At 41.3% G+C, this 21,978-nt stretch overlaps 1 protein-coding gene across 18 annotated transcripts in view; it reads left to right on the top strand.

Annotated features, from left to right (window-relative positions):
* LOC118373511 (pleckstrin homology-like domain family B member 1) overlaps positions 1-21,978 on the top strand; it is a 121,596-nt gene that overhangs the window by 86,811 nt on the left and 12,807 nt on the right. For 11 of the 18 annotated variants that reach the window (XM_035759648.2, XM_035759652.2, XM_035759651.2 and 8 more), the window contains 10 exons: positions 8,861-9,007; positions 9,297-9,434; positions 9,916-9,975; positions 12,444-12,572; positions 15,396-15,551; positions 17,344-17,454; positions 17,809-17,898; positions 20,011-20,130; positions 20,790-20,948; positions 21,297-21,437. In XM_035759648.2, the coding sequence (XP_035615541.1) occupies positions 8,861-9,007; positions 9,297-9,434; positions 9,916-9,975; positions 12,444-12,572; positions 15,396-15,551; positions 17,344-17,454; positions 17,809-17,898; positions 20,011-20,130; positions 20,790-20,948; positions 21,297-21,437 (1,251 nt within the window). The remainder of the gene's footprint in view (positions 1-8,860; positions 9,008-9,296; positions 9,435-9,915; positions 9,976-12,443; positions 12,573-15,395; positions 15,552-17,343; positions 17,455-17,808; positions 17,899-20,010; positions 20,131-20,789; positions 20,949-21,296; positions 21,438-21,978) is intronic. The other 7 variants (XM_035759659.2, XM_035759657.2, XM_035759654.2 and 4 more) reach the window with 6 other exon arrangements.

Raw genomic sequence — 21,978 nt, 5'->3', positions numbered from 1 at the left:
TACTAGTACTTACTATGAGAACTACAGGCATGACATACTAGTACTTACTATGAGAACTACAGGCATGACATACTAGTACTTACTATGAGAACTACAGGCATGACATACTAGTACTTACTATGAGAACTACAGGCAACTACTAGTACTTACTATGAGAACTACAGGCATGACATACTAGTACTTACTATGAGAACTACAGGCATGACATACTAGTACTTACTATGAGAACTACAGGCATGACATACTAGTACTTACTATGAGAACTACAGGCATGACATACTAGTACTTAGTACTTACTATAGACTATGAGAACTACAGGCATGACATACTAGTACTTACTATGAGAAATACAGTACTTACATGACATACTAGTAGTACTTACTATGAGAAGTACAGGAACTGACATACATACTAGTACTTACTATGAGAACTACAGGCATGACTAGTATACTAGTAGTACTTACTATGAGAACTACAGGCATGACATACTAGTAGGCATTACTATGAGAACTACAGGCATGACATACTAGTACTTACTATGAGAACTACAGGCATGACATACTAGTACTTACTATGAGAACTACAGGCATGACATACTAGTACTTACTATGAGAACTACAGGCATGACATACTAGTACTTACTATGAGTAGGCATGACATACTAGTACTTACTATGAGAACTACAGGCATGACATACTAGTAGTACTTACTATAGAGAACTACAGGCATGACATACTAGTACTTACTATGAGAACTACAGGCATGACATACTAGTACTTACTATGAGAACTACAGGCATGACATACTAGTACTTACTATGAGAACTACAGGCATGACATACTAGTAGGCATTACTATGAGAACTACAGGCATGACATACTAGTACTTACTATGAGAACTACAGGCATGACATACTAGTACTTACTATGAGAACTACAGGCATGACATACTAGTACTTACTATGAGAACTACAGGCATGACATACTAGTACTTACTATGAGAACTACAGGCATGACATACTAGTACTTACTATGAGAACTACAGGCATGACATACTAGTACTTACTATGAGAACTACAGGCATGACATACTAGTACTTACTATGAGAAATACAGGCATGACATACTAGTACTTACTATGAGAACTACAGGCATGACATACTAGTACTTACTATGAGAACTACAGGCATGACATACTAGTACTTACTATGAGAACTACAGGCATGACATACTAGTACTTACTATGAGAACTACAGGCATGACATACTAGTACTTACTATGAGAACTACAGGCATGACATACTAGTACTTACTATGAGAACTACAGGCATGACATACTAGTACTTACTATGAGAACTACAGGCATGACATACTAGTACTTACTATGAGAACTACAGGCATGACATACTAGTACTTACTACTGATGAACTACAGGCATGACATACTAGTACTTACTATGAGAACTACAGGCATGACATACTAGTACTTACTATGAGAACTACAGGCATGACATACTAGTACTTACTATGAGAACTACAGGCATGACATACTAGTACTTACTATGAGAACTACAGGCATGACATACTAGTACTTACTATGAGAACTACAGGCATGACATACTAGTACTTACTATGAGAACTACAGGCATGACATACTAGTACTTACTATGAGAACTACAGGCATGACATACTAGTACTTACTATGAGAACTACAGGCATGACATACTAGTACTTACTATGAGAACTACAGGCATGACATACTAGTACTTACTATGAGAACTACAGGCATGACATGAGAACTAGTACTTACTATGAGAACTACAGGCATGACATACTAGTACTTACTATGAGAACTACAGGCATGACATACTAGTACTTACTATGAGAACTACAGGCATGACATACTAGTACTTACTATGAGAACTACAGGCATGACATACTAGTACTTACTATGGGAACTACAGGCATGACATACTAGTACTTACTATGAGAACTACAGGCATGACATACTAGTACTTACTATGAGAACTACAGGCATGACATACTAGTACTTACTATGAGAACTACAGGCATGACATACTAGTACTTACTATGAGAACTACAGGCATGACATACTAGTACTTACTATGAGAACTACAGGCATGACATACTAGTACTTACTATGAGAACTACAGGCATGACATACTAGTACTTACTATGAGAACTACAGGCATGACATACTAGTACTTACTATGAGAAATACAGGCATGACATACTAGTACTTACTATGAGAACTACAGGCATGACATACTAGTACTTACTATGAGAACTACAGGCATGACATACTAGTACTTACTATGAGAACTACAGGCATGACATACTAGTACTTACTATGAGAACTACAGGCATGACATACTAGTACTTACTATGAGAAATACAGGCATGACATACTAGTACTTACTATGAGAACTACAGGCATGACATACTAGTACTTACTATGAGAATACAGGAGAACTACAGGCATGACATACTAGTACTTACTATGAGAACTACAGGCATGACATACTAGTACTTACTATGAGAACTACAGGCATGACATACTAGTACTTACTATGAGAACTACAGGCATGACATACTAGTACTTACTATGAGAACTACAGGCATGACATACTAGTACTTACTATGAGAACTACAGGCATGACATACTAGTACTTACTATGAGAACTACAGGCATGACATACAGGCAGTACTTACTATGAGAACTACAGGCATGACATACTAGTACTTACTATGAGAACTACAGGCATGACATACTAGTACTTACTATGAGAACTACAGGCATGACATACTAGTACTTACTATGAGAACTACAGGCATGACATACTAGTACTTACTATGAGAAATACAGGCATGACATACTAGTACTTACTATGAGAACTACAGGCATGACATACTAGTACTTACTATGAGAACTACAGGCATGACATACTAGTACTTACTATGAGAACTACAGGCATGACATACTAGTACTTACTATGAGAACTACAGGCATGACATACTAGTACTTACTATGAGAAATACAGGCATGACATACTAGTACTTACTATGAGAACTACAGGCATGACATACTAGTACTTACTATGAGAACTACAGGCATGACATACTAGTACTTACTATGAGAACTACAGGCATGACATACTAGTACTTACTATGAGAACTACAGGCATGACATACTAGTACTTACTATGAGAACTACAGGCATGACATACTAGTACTTACTATGGGAACTACAGGCATGACATACTAGTACTTACTATGAGAACTACAGGCATGACATACTAGTACTTACTATGAGAACTACAGGCATGACATACTAGTACTTACTATGAGAACTACAGGCATGACATACTAGTACTTACTATGGGAACTACAGGCATGACATACTAGTACTTACTATGAGAACTACAGGCATGACATACTAGTACTTACTATGGGAACTACAGGCATGACATACTAGTACTTACTATGAGAAATACAGGCATGACATACTAGTACTTACTATGAGAACTACAGGCATGACATACTAGTACTTACTATGGGAACTACAGGCATGACATACTAGTACTTACTATGAGAACTACAGGCATGACATACTAGTACTTACTATGAGAACTACAGGCATGACATACTAGTACTTACTATGAGAACTACAGGCATGACATACTAGTACTTACTATGGGAACTACAGGCATGACATACTAGTACTTACTATGAGAACTACAGGCATGACATACTAGTACTTACTATGAGAACTACAGGCATGACATACTAGTACTTACTATGAGAACTACAGCCATGACATACTAGTACTTACTATGAGAACTACAGGCATGACATACTAGTACTTACTATGAGAACTACAGGCATGACATACTAGTACTTACTATGGGAACTACAGGCATAACATACTAGTACTTACTATGAGAACTACAGGCATGACATACTAGTACTTACTATGAGAACTACAGGCATGACATACTAGTACTTACTATGAGAACTACAGGCATGACATACTAGTACTTACTATGAGAACTACAGGCATGACATACTAGTACTTACTATGAGAACTACAGGCATGGCATACTAGTACTTACTATGAGAACTACAGGCATGACATACTAGTACTTACTATGAGAAATACAGGCATGACATACTAGTAGTACTTACTATGAGAACTGAGACATACTAAATGAGAACAGGCATGACATACTAGTACTTACTATGAGAACTACAGGCATGACATACTAGTACTTACTATGAGAACTACAGGCATGACATACTAGTACTTACTATGAGAACTACAGGCATGACATACTAGTACTTACTATGAGAACTACAGGCATGACATACTAGTACTTACTATGAGAACTACAGGCATGACATACTAGTACTTACTATGAGAAATACAGGCATGACATACTAGTAGTACTTACTATGAGAAATACAGGCATGACATACTAGTACTTACTATGAGAAATACAGACTATGACATACTAGTAGTACTTACTATGAGAAGTACAGGCATGACATACTAGTACTTACTATGAGAACTACAGGCATGACATACTAGTAGTACTTACTATGAGAACTACAGGCATGACATACTAGTACTTACTATGAGAACTACATGCATGACATACTAGTACTTACTATGAGAACTACAGGCATGACATACTAGTACTTACTATGAGAAATACAGGCATGACATACTAGTAGTACTTACTATGAGAAATACAGGCATGACATACTAGTAGTACTTACTATGAGAAATACAGGCATGACATACTAGTAGTACTTACTATGAGAACTACAGGCATGACATACTAGTACTTACTATGAGAACTACAGGCATGACATACTAGTACTTACTATGAGAACTGCAGGCATGACATACTAGTACTTACTATGAGAACTACAGGCATGACATACTAGTACTTACTATGAGAACTACAGGCATGACATACTAGTACTTACTATGAGAACTACAGGCATGACATACTAGTACTTACTATGAGAACTACAGGCATGACATACTAGTACTTACTATGAGAACTACAGGCATGACATACTAGTACTTACTATGAGAACTACAGGCATGACATACTAGTACTTACTATGAGAACTACAGGCATGACATACTAGTACTTACTATGAGAAATACAGGCATGACATACTAGTACTTACTATGAGAACTACAGGCATGACATACTAGTACTTACTATGAGAACTACAGGCATGACATACTAGTACTTACTATGAGAACTACAGGCATGACATACTAGTAACTATACAGGCATGACATACTAGTACTTACTATGAGAACTACAGGCATGACATACTAGTACTTACTATGAGAACTACAGGCATGACATACTAGTACTTACTATGAGAACTACAGGCATGACATACTAGTGAGAACTACAGGCATGACATACTAGTACTTACTATGAGAACTACAGGCATGACATACTAGTACTTACTATGAGAACTACAGGCATGACATACTAGTACTTACTATGAGAACTACAGGCATGACATACTAGTACTTACTATGAGAACTACAGGCATGACATACTAGTACTTACTATGAGAACTACAGGCATGACATACTAGTACTTACTATGAGAACTACAGGCATGACATACTAGTACTTACTATGAGAACTGCAGGCATGACATACTAGTACTTACTATGAGAACTACAGGCATGACATACTAGTACTTACTATGAGAACTACAGGCATGACATACTAGTACTTACTATGAGAACTACAGGCATGACATACTAGTACTTACTATGAGAACTGCAGGCATGACATACTAGTACTTACTATGAGAACTACAGGCATGACATACTAGTACTTACTATGAGAACTACAGGCATGACATACTAGTGAGAACTTACTATGAGAACTACAGGCATGACATACTAGTACTTACTATGAGAACTACAGGCATGACATACTAGTACTTACTATGAGAACTACAGGCATGACATACTAGTACTTACTATGAGAACTACAGGCATGACATACTAGTACTTACTATGAGAACTACAGGCATGACATACTAGTACTTACTATGAGAACTACAGGCATGACATACTAGTACTTACTATGAGAACTGCAGGCATGACATACTAGTACTTACTATGAGAACTGCAGGCATGACATACTAGTACTTACTGAGAACTACAGGCATGGAACTACTAGGAACTACAGGCATGACATACTAGTACTTACTATGAGAACTACAGGCATGACATACTAGTACTTACTATGAGAACTACAGGCATGACATACTAGTAGTACTTACTATGGGAACTACAGGCATGACATACTAGTACTTACTATGAGAACTACAGGCATGACATACTAGTACTTACTATGAGAACTACAGGCATGACATACTAGTACTTACTATGAGAACTGCAGGCATGACATACTAGTACTTACTATGAGAACTACAGGCATGACATACTAGTACTTACTATGAGAAATACAGGCATGACATACTAGTACTTACTATGAGAACTACAGGCATGACATACTAGTACTTACTATGAGAACTACAGGCATGACATACTAGTACTTACTATGAGAACTACAGGCATGACATACTAGTACTTACTATGAGAACTACAGGCATGACATACTAGTACTTACTATGAGAAATACAGGCATGACATACTAGTACTTACTATGAGAACTACAGGCATGACATACTAGTACTAGTACTACTATGAGAACTACAGGCATGACATACTAGTACTTACTATGAGAACTACAGGCATGACATACTATGACATACTAGTACTATGAGAACTACAGGCATGACATACTAGTACTTACTATGAGAACTACAGGCATGACATACTAGTACTTACTATGAGAACTACAGGCATGACATACTAGTACTTACTATGAGAACTACAGGCATGACATACTAGTACTTACTATGAGAACTACAGGCATGACATACTAGTACTTACTATGAGAACTACAGGCATGACATACTAGTACTTGAGAACTACAGGCATGAGAACTACAGGCATGACATACTAGTACTTACTATGAGAACTACAGGCATGACATACTAGTACTTACTATGAGAACTACAGGCATGACATACTAGTACTTACTATGAGAACTACAGGCATGACATACTAGTACTTACTATGAGAACTACAGGCATGACATACTAGTACTTACTATGAGAACTACAGGCATGACATACTAGTACTTACTATGAGAACTACAGGCATGACATACTAGTACTTACTATGAGAACTACAGGCATGACATACTAGTACTTACTACAGGCATGAGAAATACAGGCATGACATACTAGTACTTACTATGAGAACTACAGGCATGACATACTAGTACTTACTATGAGAACTACAGGCATGACATACTAGTACTTACTATGAGAACTACAGGCATGACATACTAGTACTTACTATGAGAACTACAGGCATGACATACTAGTACTTACTATGAGAACTACAGGCATGACATACTAGTACTATGAGAACTATGACATACTAGAACTACAGGCATGACATACTAGTACTTACTATGAGAACTACAGGCATGACATACTAGTACTTACTATGAGAACTACAGGCATGACATACTAGTACTTACTATGAGAACTACAGGCATGACATACTAGTACTTACTATGAGTACTTACTACAGGCATGACATACTAGTACTTACTATGAGAACTACAGGCATGACATACTAGTACTTACTATGGGAACTACAGGCATGACATACTAGTACTTACTATGAGAACTACAGGCATGACATACTAGTACTTACTATGAGAACTACAGGCATGACATACTAGTACTACAGGCATGACATATGTACTTACTATGAGAACTACAGGCATGACATACTAGTACTTACTATGAGAACTACAGGCATGACATACTAGTACTTACTATGAGAACTGACAGGCATGACATACTAGTACTTACTATGAGAACTACAGGCATGACATACTAGTACTTACTATGGGAACTACAGGCATGACATACTAGTACTTACTATGAGAACTACAGGCATGACATGACATACTACAGGCATGTACTTACTATGAGAACTACAGGCATGACATACTAGTACTTACTATGAGAACTACAGGCATGACATACTAGTACTTACTATGAGAACTACAGGCATGACATACTAGTACTTACTATGAGAACTACAGGCATGACATACTAGTACTTACTATGGGAACTACAGGCATGACATACTAGTACTTACTATGAGAACTACAGGCATGACATACTAGTACATGACATACTATGGGAACTACAGGCATGACATACTAGTACTTACTATGAGAACTACAGGCATGACATACTAGTACTTACTATGGGAACTACAGGCATGACATACTAGTACTTACTATGAGAACTACAGGCATGACATACTAGTACTTACTATGAGAACTACAGGCATGACATACTAGTACTTACTATGAGAACTACAGGCATGCCGTTGAAATAACAACAGCATGCAAGAGCTTACTGCATGCATTTAATGTGGAAAATTGCTAGACATAGCCTGACCTTGAATTTTGACACGATTGATGGTTAAACGGACACAGGAGGAAGATCACAACATTTGTTTGCCAAGCGACAGTGTTCAACAAGGAGGCATGTGATGAAAATAGTCCCTCCCTAACCTAATGTGTGTGTCTGTGTGTGCGTGCAACCGACTGAAACCGTTAACTACTGCCAATGGGCCATGCTCTTCACACCTATATGTGACAATGTGCCTGCCTCTTCTGTCTCTCTCCCCCTTCAGCATGAGGAGCAGTCTGTTTCTGGCGGCGTGGAGCGGGCAGAGCTGGGTTACCTGGAGGACGAGAGGGTCAGAGTGCTGGCCCGAGTCGACGAGCTCAAATCACGGATTACAGAGCTGGAGCAACAGCTACAGGAGTCCAAGCAGGAGGTAAGAAAGTCCATCAGTTCAATTTCCAGATAGTAGGCTACTTCTAATACTAGAAATATATGTGGGGAAGCTGAAGGAAACAATATACTGTGTGTGTGTTTGTTTGTGTGTCTGTGAGTGTGTGTGCATTCACATACATTTAGTAACACAAACAAGCAGAAAGTGATTGAATGAGCACTGGGTGGTGTCAAGTCACATGCACCGCTAGGTCTGCTGTCTGTTAGGGAGCTCTGTGATTGGAGCAGGGGGCCAGGGGGGCTCATGTGTGACGAGTGTGTCCCGTTCCCAGGCGGAGATGGAGCGGGCCCTGCTACAGGGGGAGAGGCAGGCGGAACTGGACCAGATGGAGGCAGAGACGGAGATCATCAGACAGCTGCAACACAAGCGCAAGGAGCTGGAGAACACCATCCAGAGGGAGAAAGACAAGGTCGGGCCCTGGGGGAAAACACACACACAGTATAATCTCCTGTACACAGTAACCAGTCTTACCACCTGCAGATGACTTTTAGCTCCATTTATAAACCTGTCATTCCAACGTTTCTGTGTTGTATTTTAATGGAGAAAACCAACAGACAGACAGACGGTGGGTATGCAGACAGGGAGGTGAGATTTGTGAGATCTCAACATTGTGTTTCAACACCACAGACACAACCCATCCCACCTTTCCCTCCACTGGACTGTCTGTTATAGTTCCTGTTCAGGTGGATGTAACGTTACAGAACGTTCACGTAAAAATGTATCCTGTAGAACAATATATACCATTTTCTGACGGATAGAAAAAAGGATTCATGGCAGTTCTATCCGTGATGTTTCTGCAGCGTTCCAAACGTTTCACATCACTGACTATACATCATGTTAGCCTCAAAGGGACTGAACAGCCTTTTCTGGTCTCTTGACATTCCTTAAAGGCATTGCCAAATCCTGGATGGCTTCCCAAGACCGTATCTAGTTGGTTTTGCCATCCCAAGGTAAATTCACCCAGCCGTAGCAGTCGCTCTTCAACCTCCCCCAGCGAGGAATGCTCCATCCTTCCATCTGTTGTATGCATTGATGTTTTACCTTAGAAGAGCTTTGGACGATGGCGCTTAGACTTAAGTATGGGTGTTTTTTTGTCTTTATTTTGGTTCTTCATTTTCCTTGGTGTTTTCTCTGTCTCTCTCCTCAGGGATTTTTCTTCTTCTGCAGCTCGGCTCCACTAACCATCCTCCATTAACCTCTAATCCTCTCACTGCTTCACTCAGCAATTTCCTCTCCTCCTTTCCTCCACTGTCAGCCTGAAATCCATGTATGTCATTACCACTTGTCTTGAACGTGTCCCAAATGCTCCCTATTCCCTATACAGTGTACTATTTTTGACCAGGCTATGGGCTATGAAGGGAATAGAGTGCCATTTGGGACGTAGGTGTGAATTGATCTTTTAGGTTTCTACTTCGCTGAAGCTTTCGGGACAGGATGCTAGTGGGTATGAGTGGCTGGCCACTAAAAGTATATCTGTGGGAGTCCTTTTAGGACTATTGTGTAGGCTACATTGCCCACCAAATACAGTAGTTCATAACATTACAGAGGGCCTCTATCTGAAGGCTTTACACAACTGTATGTTGTTTTTACCTAGTCATGTCACTCCACTGATGTAGGCTTTATGTTGACACACTTAAACTGAGAATCTGTTATTTGTATATTCCTGACCATTTCGGAGAGTCTCTCTCTAGCTCTCACTTCCTGTGTTCAAGTTATAACCTTGAGACCCTGTCGGTCTGTCTCAGCTAAAACTACAAATCAAAACAAAAGCTTAAACTAGAAAAACTACCTGTATTGTCCTCTTCTCTACTGTTATTGCCATTGGTCACAGACAGAGGTGGAGCCAGAGCAGGGAGGCAGTTAGGCAGATTGGAGAAAAGGAGTGCCACTCAAACTCTAAAGCACTGCCCACACCCCTCTCCCACCATGTGACTTTAGATAATGCAGTAATGCTAAAAAGGTTCTTGGTCTGCAGAACGTTTCCCTCTCTCTCGTGCATGGTTTACTCTACTCTACTGGTTGTACAGTGGTGGCCCTCTAGAGGTAGTTTACCAGGCGCTTTCACTACAATCAGACCCAGGCTCTAACTCTCTCTCTCCTTATTACACACATCCTCTCCTCTTCTTCAAAACATATTGGAGGAAAATATCCAGGGTTTTTCCCCTTTGACCTTTCATTGCGTTTCGAAGGAGACGAGGAGAGCCGCCGCGGGGAATTGAGGAGGGCCTATTGCGAAAGAGCTCCATACTGTACCGGGGAAAGCTTTTATTCCCTCCGGGGGTTTTGATATCACAGCCTGGGTGCCAGTAGGGCAGTAGTGCAGAGCACTAGTTACCCATGCTTACACCGCCTGCACTCACATGCTGCAATAACAACAAAGATCTGTTGTTATTGATCGTTCTGTAAGCTTTTAACCAGATGTCCAAAGGATACCCAACCCTGCTACCCTTGACCTTCTGTAATTCATGCTTTAGCAGTGGGCCTTACTATGATCTACTGTTTTGCCTAATTTGGTATGAGCGAAACCCACAAAGTGCCTGGAAAATAACGGATTGATATTTTCTGCTGTTTTATAATACAACTGTTTTAAAAACATTTGTAGTCAAATGTGGTAGTCAACCATGATAACTAAAGCAACACACTAATAACGATATGCTGCTCATGGTTCATTTTGGGAAGCCCGAAGAAGCATGAATGTGACTTCTGATCATTCTAGCATGCCTACACATCCGGTTCAAAACTAACTGGACTGACCTAAAGTATTAATACCAAAGTCACATGAAAATCTGGATAGGCCAACTATTATTATTATTATTATTATTTAATAAAAAATTGAAGCCACATGATAAAGAGAGGCACCACTCAAAGTAGAGCACTGTGACGTGAAAAAACAACCACAGCTTAGCCAAAACAGAAAACACAAACTAATGTTTGATCAAATAGCAAAATCTCCCGTTCCATCGCAGACCAGTGTTATCATGAGCATCGAACCCTGCAGCTTGGAAATGTCTGTGAACAAGAAGTCTGTTCAGACCTGTTTGAGGCCTGGGTCGTGTTCATTAGGCACCAAAAGGGGAAAAAACTGACTTAAACAAGGAGAATGTACCTGGACTTGTCCAATAAGAAACGGACATTTTTGCTTTCCATTGCAATTTTTTTTTAAATGTTTTCAGTGTTGTGCCCTGCAGTCCAGCACTTTTAAAGTTAGTCACTGGGGATTGAATTCACAGTATTATAAACTCCACAGATGCCCCATGTCCCTCGTCCTCTGGCTTATCCACTGTTGTGACCTCTAACATCGGAAGCTTTTTGCATGGCGTGGATTTGAGCAAGTGTTTTTTTTTTTTTTGCTTTCTCTCTCTGTTGTCCCCCCCCTTCCTCTCCTCCCTCCCACCCGGACGGTGTGTTCTCTTTCTAGGAGAGGGCAAATGTTGACGCAGAGCGCCGAGCCCTGGCGAGCCTCCAGGAGGGCTACAGTGAGCTGAAGAACCAGCTTCATAACTGCCCCGAGTCACTGAGGGAGCAGTTACACGAACAGCTCAAAAGGGTCAGTCGTCAATCTACCACCAAGACCATCACCCCCAACCACCCCTGAGACCCAGAGACAGGCAGTGTCCCCCCAGCCCTTGTACCCCTCCACACACCCACCCATTTCCTCCACCCTCGTCTCTGAGCTACACCAATCCAACATTTTGAAGGGAAATTCCAGCAGAGCCACATCACAATTAGCGTATACTTACCTCCAGATTGTTGAAGTACCCAGTAAGAGAATAGCATTTTCAGGAAAAGCTGAAGTGGTGTACTGACGGATTTACAAGTGTAATGTCTACTGATCTCCTGGATAAAGTGATTTACAAGTGTAATATCTACTGATCTCCTGGATAAAGTGATTTACAAGTGTAATATCTACTGATCTCCTGGATAAAGTGATTTACAAGTGTAATGTCTACTGATCTCCTGGATAAAGTGATTTACAAGTGTAATATCTACTGATCTCCTGGATAAAGTGATTTACAAGTGTAATATCTACTGATCTCCTGGATAAAGTGGTTTACAAGTGTAATATCTACTGATCTCCTGGATAAAGTGATTTACAAGTGTAATATCTACTGATCTCCTGGATAAAGTGATTTACAAGTATAATATCTACTGATCTCCTGGATAAAGTTATTTACAAGTGTAATATCTACTGATCTCCTGGATAAAGTGGTTTACAAGTGTAATATCTACTGATCTCCTGGATAAAGTGGTTTACAAGTGTAATATCTACTGATCTCCTGGATAAAGTGCATAGAAGGCTGCACTTGACGGCCAAAGAAACGGAATTGGAATTCAAATTCTATGATGAACACTGAAAAATGTTCGTAACATCCAAGAAGATGGCATACAGATTAAGGGTAGGTTTCCTGGACACAGATTAATCCTAGTCCTGGACTAGAAAGTATGCTCAATGGAGATTCTACATGGACTAGACTAGGCTTAATCTGTGTCTGGGAAACCTGCCTGTAATGTTTATGCCAGATGCCGGTCGGTGATTGCTGCATAGTATGCAAAACACTATCTTGGTATCATAAGACCTGGTGCATACCTCTTCAGATACTGTTACTGGGACCTTTACCCCTTTAGCCGGGACCTGTTGCACTCTGCACGTATGAAAATCCTGTCTTATGCCCTTCGCCTATGTGCTAATGCCACAAGCTGCTGGAATTTCCCCTCTCCTCTCTCCGCCACAACGATGTGCTATGCCTCTGAGCAATCAGAAGGAGTGTCAATATGGCTCCTGATGACTTTGGGGCGAGGTGCTGCATTGTGGTGATTTCTGGGCCGTATGTGCGTCGCAGGCGTTTCACACCTCTGTGTGTGTGCTGTCTGTCTGGTTGATACAGTCTCTGCATCTGGAAGCATCCCTCCCTCTCTTCTTGATTAGTGATGGCTTATGACCCCTTAATAACTGCTTACTAATATATTAATATAGACACTTTCCACTCCCTGTCCTACTCTCTTTTCATGTCTTTCCTCTAAATGGAAATGGGTCTGTTTTGTGTCTGAATAATGTTTTATATCGTCAGCTCTCTGAAAAGTAAGTCCATAGAAAATGTATTTTACATTTTGTCAGGCAGTGCAACTGTTTATCAGCCAATTACATTTTGCACGTTAGCTCTATTCACTTTGCTGTCCTATCCACGTAAAGTAGCATGACATATTGGCTGACTGACTTGACATGAGAACAATTGCTTTTCAATTTCCCTTCGTTACAGGACAGAAAGCAAATATAATACATTTTGTATACTTCTACATTTGCAAACGCCGCCTTGTACGTCTCATTGGGTAATGTTCATTAGGAACCGAATGGAGGAAAATTAACTGAAACGGGAGGGGGGTTGATTTGCTGTAGACATGCTTCAGAAGTGCGACAGAGGCTCTTGAGTGGCCTGCTCTCCAAACACAGAGGGCCTGAAGATGTCAGTGTTGACATGAGCCTTCACTCGTCAACGTCAGTAACGCTTCGATGAACTGACAGCAAGGGAAGGCCCTTGTCTTTCCCCCTGCGAAGTCCTCACATCTCTGTGTGGGTTTCTTCGGTTTATGGTAAAGGATCAAGGCATTCAGTGGGTTCTCACATGCAAATCAGCTATAAAACTCAGTATAGAAGATAGTACTGTATAAGTACTTTAGTATTACTACAGTAAAAGCACAGTATTACCTTTTGTAACATATAGATAGATAGTGCAGCAGAGAAGACTGCTTGTCACCATTCAATCAACCTACTGGGCTATAAAATCTTTCAACCAATGAGATTCCTCCAGATATGCATGTAATATTGATTGTTGTTGCTGCTGTATACCACAACATTTTCATAATATTATGGTGCTTCTCCATTGGTGGCATAGTTAGGAACCTAGGATACAATGAAGAGAGAGTCTAATGGCCAAGTTAACCCAAATAACATAATATTCAAATCTATCAAAGCATGATCAACGTAGTCATAGTGTTAAACAGAACTCCACCAATCGTTAGATAGAACCTCCATGCAGTTTACTCTGGACTTGAAGCACATTCATTCCGTGGCCTATCACCCCTGGTTGTGCTGGCTTGGCTTGGGCCTTGACCGCCGTGGCTGAGAAGCATGGTCATTGGAGAGTGTCAAGGGGGCAGTGGGGGTTGGCCTGACCCTGTGGTGACCTTGTGGGGTGTGGTGGGGCTGTCTGTCTCTTGTGGTTGGTAGTTGTGCTTTCTATGATGAATGCGTGAACAGGCAGGCCAAATACAGCCCGGCTCGGCTCAGCAGTGTGAAAACTGTATATTATAGGAGGCTGAGGCCTGGTGTGGTTGTGACCCATTGTGATGGGCTCTGTGTGGGGTTCAACAGGAGGGTGAGACCCTGGAGTCAGAGACAAAACAGTTTGAGGACCTGGAGTTCCAGCAGCTGGAGCGAGAAAGCAGCCTGGAGGAGGAGAGGGAGACCATCAGCCAGCAGCTGCTGCAGGAGAGGGCCGAGTACCACACCAGCATGGCCAAGAGGAAGGTAATGGACTGGACCACAATGGCTGCTCCTATCAATTCTGGCAACCCTTCATCATATCTGGAGCTGTGAATATGAATGTCTGTCAGAGAAACTGGCTAATTTCTGATGATGGCCAAATGCCTTTACAGGTTGAGTGTAAATAGTATGATTATTCACATCAAGAATGGTGTTGGTGGGGATACCTGACAAAGACATGATACATGAGCACTGCTTTGTTTTGAGTGTAGTGTACACTCCCATTCAAAAGTTTGGGCTCACTTAGAAATATCCTTGTTTTCCATGAAAACATACATGTAATGAGTTGCAAAATGAATAGGAAATATAGTCAAGACGTTGACAAGGTTATAAACCTTTTTTGTTGTCAAAGAATCCTCCATTTGCAGATCTTTGGCATTCCGGTTGTCAATTTGTTGAGGTAATCTGAAGAGATTTCACCCCATGCTTCCTGAAGCACCTCCCACAAGTTGGATTGGCTTGATGGGCACTTCTTATGTAGCATACGGTCAAGCTGCTCCCACAACAGCTCAATAGGGTTGAGATCCGGTGACTGTGCTGGCCACTCCATTATAGACAGAATATCAGCTGACTGCTTCTTCCCTAAATAGTTATTGCATAGTTTCGAGCTGTGCTTTGGGTCATTGTCCTGTTGTAAGAGGAAATTGGCTCCAATTAAAGCGCCATCCACAGGGTATGGCAAGGCGTCGCAAAATGGAGTGATAGCCTTCCTTCTTCAAAATCCCCTTTACCCTGTACAAATCTCCCACTTCACCACCACCAAAGCACCCCCAGACCATCACATTGCCACCACCATACTTGACAGATGGCGTCAAGCACTCCTCCAGCATATTTTCATTTTTTTCTGCGCCTCACGAATGTTCTTCTTTGTGATCCGAACACCTCAAACTTAGATTTGTCTGTCCATAACACGTTTCTGTGTCTGCATTCTTTTGCCCATCTTAATATTTTCTTTTTATTGGCCAGTCTGAGATATGGCTTTTTCTTTGCAACTCGGAGTCGCCTCTTCACTGTTGACATTGAAACTGATGTTTTGCAGGTGCTATTTAATTAAGCTGCCAGTTGAGGACTTGTGAGGCGTCTGTTTCTCAAACTAGACAATCTAATGTACTTGTCCTCTTGCTCAGTTGTGCACCGGGGCCTCCCACTCCTCTTTCTATTCTGGTTCGAGACAGTTTGAGCTGTTCTGTGAAGGGAGTAGTACACATCGTTGTACGAGATTCTACAATTTCTCGCATGGAATAGCCTTCATTTCTCAGAACAAGAATAGACTGACGAGTTTCAGAAGAAAGTTATTTTTTTCTGGCCATTTTGAGCCTGTAATCGAACCCACAAATGCTGACGCTCCAGATACTCAACTCATCGAAAGAAGGCCAGTTGTATTGCTTCTTTAATCAGAACAACAGTTTTCAGCTGTGCTAACATAATTGCAAAAGGGTTTTCTAATGATCAATTGGCCTTTTGAAATGATCAACTTGGATTAGCAAGCACAATGTGCCATTGGAACACAGGAGTGATGGTTGCTGATAATGGGCCTCTGTACGCCTATGTAGATATTCCATAAAAAATTTGCAGTTTCCAGCTACAATAGACATTTACAACATTAACAATGTCTACACTGTATTTCTGATCAATTTGATGTTATTTTAATGGACAAAAACAAGGACATTTCTAAGTGAACCCAAACTTTTGAATGGTAGCGTATATTTTCTCAATTTAAATCTTGTTGAGTACCCCTTTAATTTATCAATAACTCTTTAAACATGTTTTCTTCCAGGACAAGGTGGCAGCTCTGGAAGGCCAGGCCAGTCAGCTGGGACAGCAGGCATCTCAGGAGTGTGACAAGCTGGCTAAGGACAGGAACCTTACCCTGCAGATGCTCCATAAGGTACAATACAGCCTATATCTGGCCCAGCAGCCACTACAATCAACCCCTTTGAAAATGAATATAATTAGAATCTAATCATTATCACTCTCTGGTCTTGCTTGACAATGTGAGAATTGCACACAAAGTCATCACCAAATTAAGGGCATTGTTCCATGCCAGCCGCCTCAGATTAAGTCTATTAACTAAGAACTTGTTGGCGTTTTTCCCCATTTGTCGACATTTCACTTTCAATCTCGGCGTATGTCCCCAGCTTTTCTGCCTGTGGTACATTTTTTAATTTGGTGAAGAAACTATGGCAATCCATAGTCAGGACAGAGTCCAATACTTATCTGTTCTGGTGTCTCTGTGTTCTAGGAGAAAGAGAGACTATCGGCCCTGGAGAAGAGGTACCTCAGCCTTACTGGAGGAAGGACTTTCCCTAAGAGTTCCAGCACCATGAAAGAGGTGAGGGGGGTTTATCTTACGGCCTTTCAGGGGTCACACCGCCAAGGACAGTTATCTACCACGACGCAGATATATGAACGGACCTCCGCTCTGCTCACTTGTCTAAAGCCACACTCCTTAATTTGTGTATACTGGCAAAGACTAACAAAGACCACCACTAAAGATGTTAACAATGGAGCAAATGGCCTCCATTACATTTTCACATGCAAATAGTAGGCTTAGGATACTGGATTTCTATGATACATCTGTTGTTCTCAATGAATTATTTCAAGTTACACAATTAGACTGTGGCTTTAAAGGGAATTTGATGGTTTTCATAGTTGAGATGGTAAAATGTTTGACTGGTGAATAGAACTTGGTCTCTCTCTGTTTTTACATGTGGTGTAGGTCTAGTGTGTGCTTGTTCTACCACTGGCGTGCCAGAGTAACCATTTATTTACTGTGTTTAACACGATGTGGTGTCCGCTTGTGAAGTATGGCCCTATTTACATTGCGTTCGGATAGTTAGATGCAGCTGATCACATCAGTAAGACCGGTTTGATCTGATAATTCAGATCCGACTGACATATTTTTGGGGATTGGAAACATCTGCACTTTTATGATGGATTGTACATATCTCAACTCAGGCCAGCGAGATACTGAATCCGTGGGCTGTGTGGTTTAGTCTGAAAACATGAACCGATTAGTCTGGTGCTAAACTCTCGTCCAATTCTAACATATCCTATCAACCTGCATTCTTATGCATTTAGACCACGTTCATTACATGAGATGGATCAGTTTCATTGTTGAATTGGATATTAAACAATGATATTCATTTAGACCACTGTAAACTAGACCTATTAAACTGAATATAACCCATACAAGGGCACTCAATGTGCAGTAACACCTATGTTTGACCCTTTTGTGATTGACAGTTTTTACCCCAATACTGTATTGACACTTGTGTAGTTTAGAGGGACATAAACAGTAACTGTACACTACAGCAACTAGAGCTGAGACCAGTGTCCCTGACTGTCCCTGTTGAAACAGGAAGTGCTCCATATCAGCGAGATTGACCTGTTAGAGGACTCCCACTCCCAGCATCCTCTCTGCCGACCCGCTGCTTTCTTTTTAAGCTCCTCCTTTCAGTTATACCCAGGGGGCAGCCCGACAGAGGTAACCAGACTAACTGTCAGTGCAACTGTTCCTGCATGGCACCTGAGCTCACTCACTGTAACCCCCCTATGCACAGTGTGTCTTTGTCCAACACTTAAAGGCCCACTCTGTGATATTTACAGCTTTATAGGAAACCAAGGTGCGAGGTTGCCATTTTGTTGTTGTTTTTTAATTAAGGAGTGGGCCTTTAAGAGGTCTGCGTGAGTTATGTCTTGTTACCCCCAATGACTCCCAGCAAATTGCACCCCGCCCCCCATATGTAGCTTAAAAACACATTTGGTCATCCTGTGAGGCCCTTGAAGTACAGTACTGATTGGAATATCGTCATATATAAAGGTGAAATTGTTTGTCTTTATGAAATACTTGGTCTGCTGGATTAACTGTTGCCATTTTAATTGATGTGTCTCTTCAACTTTTAGAATGGGCAAAAGCATAAACAACTCATGCTACAACTGGGGTGTGAGGATGCTGTGTTTGTATGACGGTTTAGCCAGAGGCTCACATGCATGGTGCTTTGTCTCTCATTGAAGTGTACTATTCTGTTTGGTTTGTGTAGTACACTTCTCTCAATTAGCGTTTTGCTATCCTTTGAAGATGGCGAGAGCTTGTTGACGTCACTGTTATTCTATTCTTTCGCAGCGTGTTTGCAGTTCTCCAGCCCGATGTGAGGCTTGGGGAATTGTGGGAAATTACAGGGTAGAGAGATGCTGTGCTCCTTATGTATTCCGTTCATGTAGTTGTTCATGTTTTTCACACATATGTGTTTTATGTTTTAAAAACACAAGATAAAGCAGCAGCTTGTCTCAGGTGGTTGTAAAGTGTACGTATATTATATGCCTGTGTGTGAAATGGGTGCACATCCGAGTGTGTATGAGTATGCATATTATGAAAAGGACGTGTCATGGACTGAGCTCATGGCCTCTTGTCCTGTTTGGTTTGCGTTGCGTTGGCTCTCAGGAGTACATGAAGCTCTCGGATGTCTATAGGATGTATGGGAGAGATTGCCATGACACCCAACTCACCACTACTGCTCAGCACGGCCTCTCGCTCATCCTAGACACAGCTGTCCCCTGCGAGGTACCACTGCTCTCTCTTTCTATCACTCTCTCCATCACTTCCTACCTCTCTCTCTCTCCCTGTCTCTGTCTCACTCTATTCTCTCCTTATCACTCCATCTTTTCATTCTTTACCTGTTGCTCTTCTCTCTAGCTGTCCTCTTGTAGGTAGCTTACTGTACTTACATACTGCTGTATTGGCTTTCTGCTAGATGGCCCTGTCCTTGTTATAATCAGCTCAACTAACCTCTGCATTACTAATTTGAGAATGAGAATTTTGAGGATAATGGTACCAGACCTGGATGAAATGCTGTACATGTGTCATATACATTCAAATACTTGCCAGTATATTTTAGGTGAGCTTGATTTAGCTTGGAGCTTGCACTTTTGGAACTGTTTCATTGGTTCCATTGTACCAGGCAAACTGAATCAAGCACAGCTCAAGTATTTGACATACTGTATGTATTTGACCCAGGTCTGGATGGTACAATGGGTTGATATTATTGAAAGACTATCCATATGAGAGTCAGGTTTACTGACATGTATTTCACATGCTGTCCTTGTAGCTTCTGTTTTCCTCCCTGTTGACGTGTGTCCTTCTCTGACTGTGTTTCTCTATCTTTCCCTGTTTGCCCTTTGACATCCTGTCTGCCTGTTTATATGTGGCTCCCTGAATGAAAGGAGTATTTGACTGTGGGCCAGTTAACTCAGATCTTTGGGATGCCGAAGGTCGAGTCCTCCCCTACCTCTCCTCTCCGGCCCCTCCAGTCAGGAGCGGGAGACCCTGCCTTCTCCTGCCTCTCCGTTCCTCACGGTTCCTCCCTCTCTCTCTCTGTTGAGGTGTGTGTCTGGTCTCTCTCTCTTTGTTCCTTCTCACCCATCTCTCCTCCACCTCTCGTTTCTGTGAAGATGCCCAAATGACTTCTCTATCCCCGTGGACAAAGCTAGTTGAAATGACATTCATTTCAACAGGTTTTTTCCGTTGAGAGACCTATTTTTCAGCATTTGCTGATGTTTCAAGAAGATGAGAATTAACATTAATAAAACATAACATTTAGAAAACTACCAGATCCTCTTATTTGCTCATTAATGCTTTGTTTTCTTATTTCTCTTCCTCCTCCACTCCCTTGCTCTGTCCATCCTGTCTTTTGCCTCTCTTACTTTGGACTCTTCACTGCGGCCCTCCAGTACCAGCCTGAGCGCAGTAGGCCTCAAATCCACACTCTCGATTTAGAGCAGTGGTACCAGGAGGTGATGGCTGCTGGGGTGAGCAGCCATCTCTGCCCCCCTCTCCCAGCTAAATCTCTCTCCCCTCGCAGGCCTATGCAGGTAATTCTCAGAGGTTCTGCCTTCTCCTCCTCTTTTCTATTCCTCCCCATGTTTTACTCTTCCATTGTTTCTGTTCTGTCTTCATGTTCTCACTTCCGATGAAAATGCCTTTTCAAGTGCAGTGTGCTTTGTTGATTGAGCTAATTGTTCATCGATGGTCTGCATGGGCTTGCTGCCACTCATGCATTTAGTTTTCCTGTCACGGCTGTTGAAAGGAGAGGACCAAGTTGCAGCGTGGTCAGCGTACATTTTCTCTTTATTTGAAAAAAGACGTCGAAAAAAAAATAAACACTACAAAAACAAACCGTGAAGCTCAAAGGCTATGTGCCCTAAACAAAGTCAACTTCCCACAAAGACAGGTGGAAAAAGGGCTACCTAAGTATTGTTCTCAATCAACGATAGACAGCTGTCCCTGATTGAGAACCCTACCCTGCCAAAACATAGAAATACAAATAATAGAGTATAGAATACCCACCCCAACTCACACCCTGACCAAACCAAAAATAGAGACATAAATAGGATCTCTAAGGTCAGGGCGTGA

The sequence above is a fragment of the Oncorhynchus keta genome, chromosome 18, assembly GCF_023373465.1.
Source record: "Oncorhynchus keta strain PuntledgeMale-10-30-2019 chromosome 18, Oket_V2, whole genome shotgun sequence".
Classification (NCBI taxonomy): Eukaryota; Metazoa; Chordata; class Actinopteri; order Salmoniformes; family Salmonidae; genus Oncorhynchus; species Oncorhynchus keta.
The sequence above is the reverse complement of the archived record's forward strand: the minus strand, read 5'-3'. Positions and strand labels throughout refer to the sequence as shown.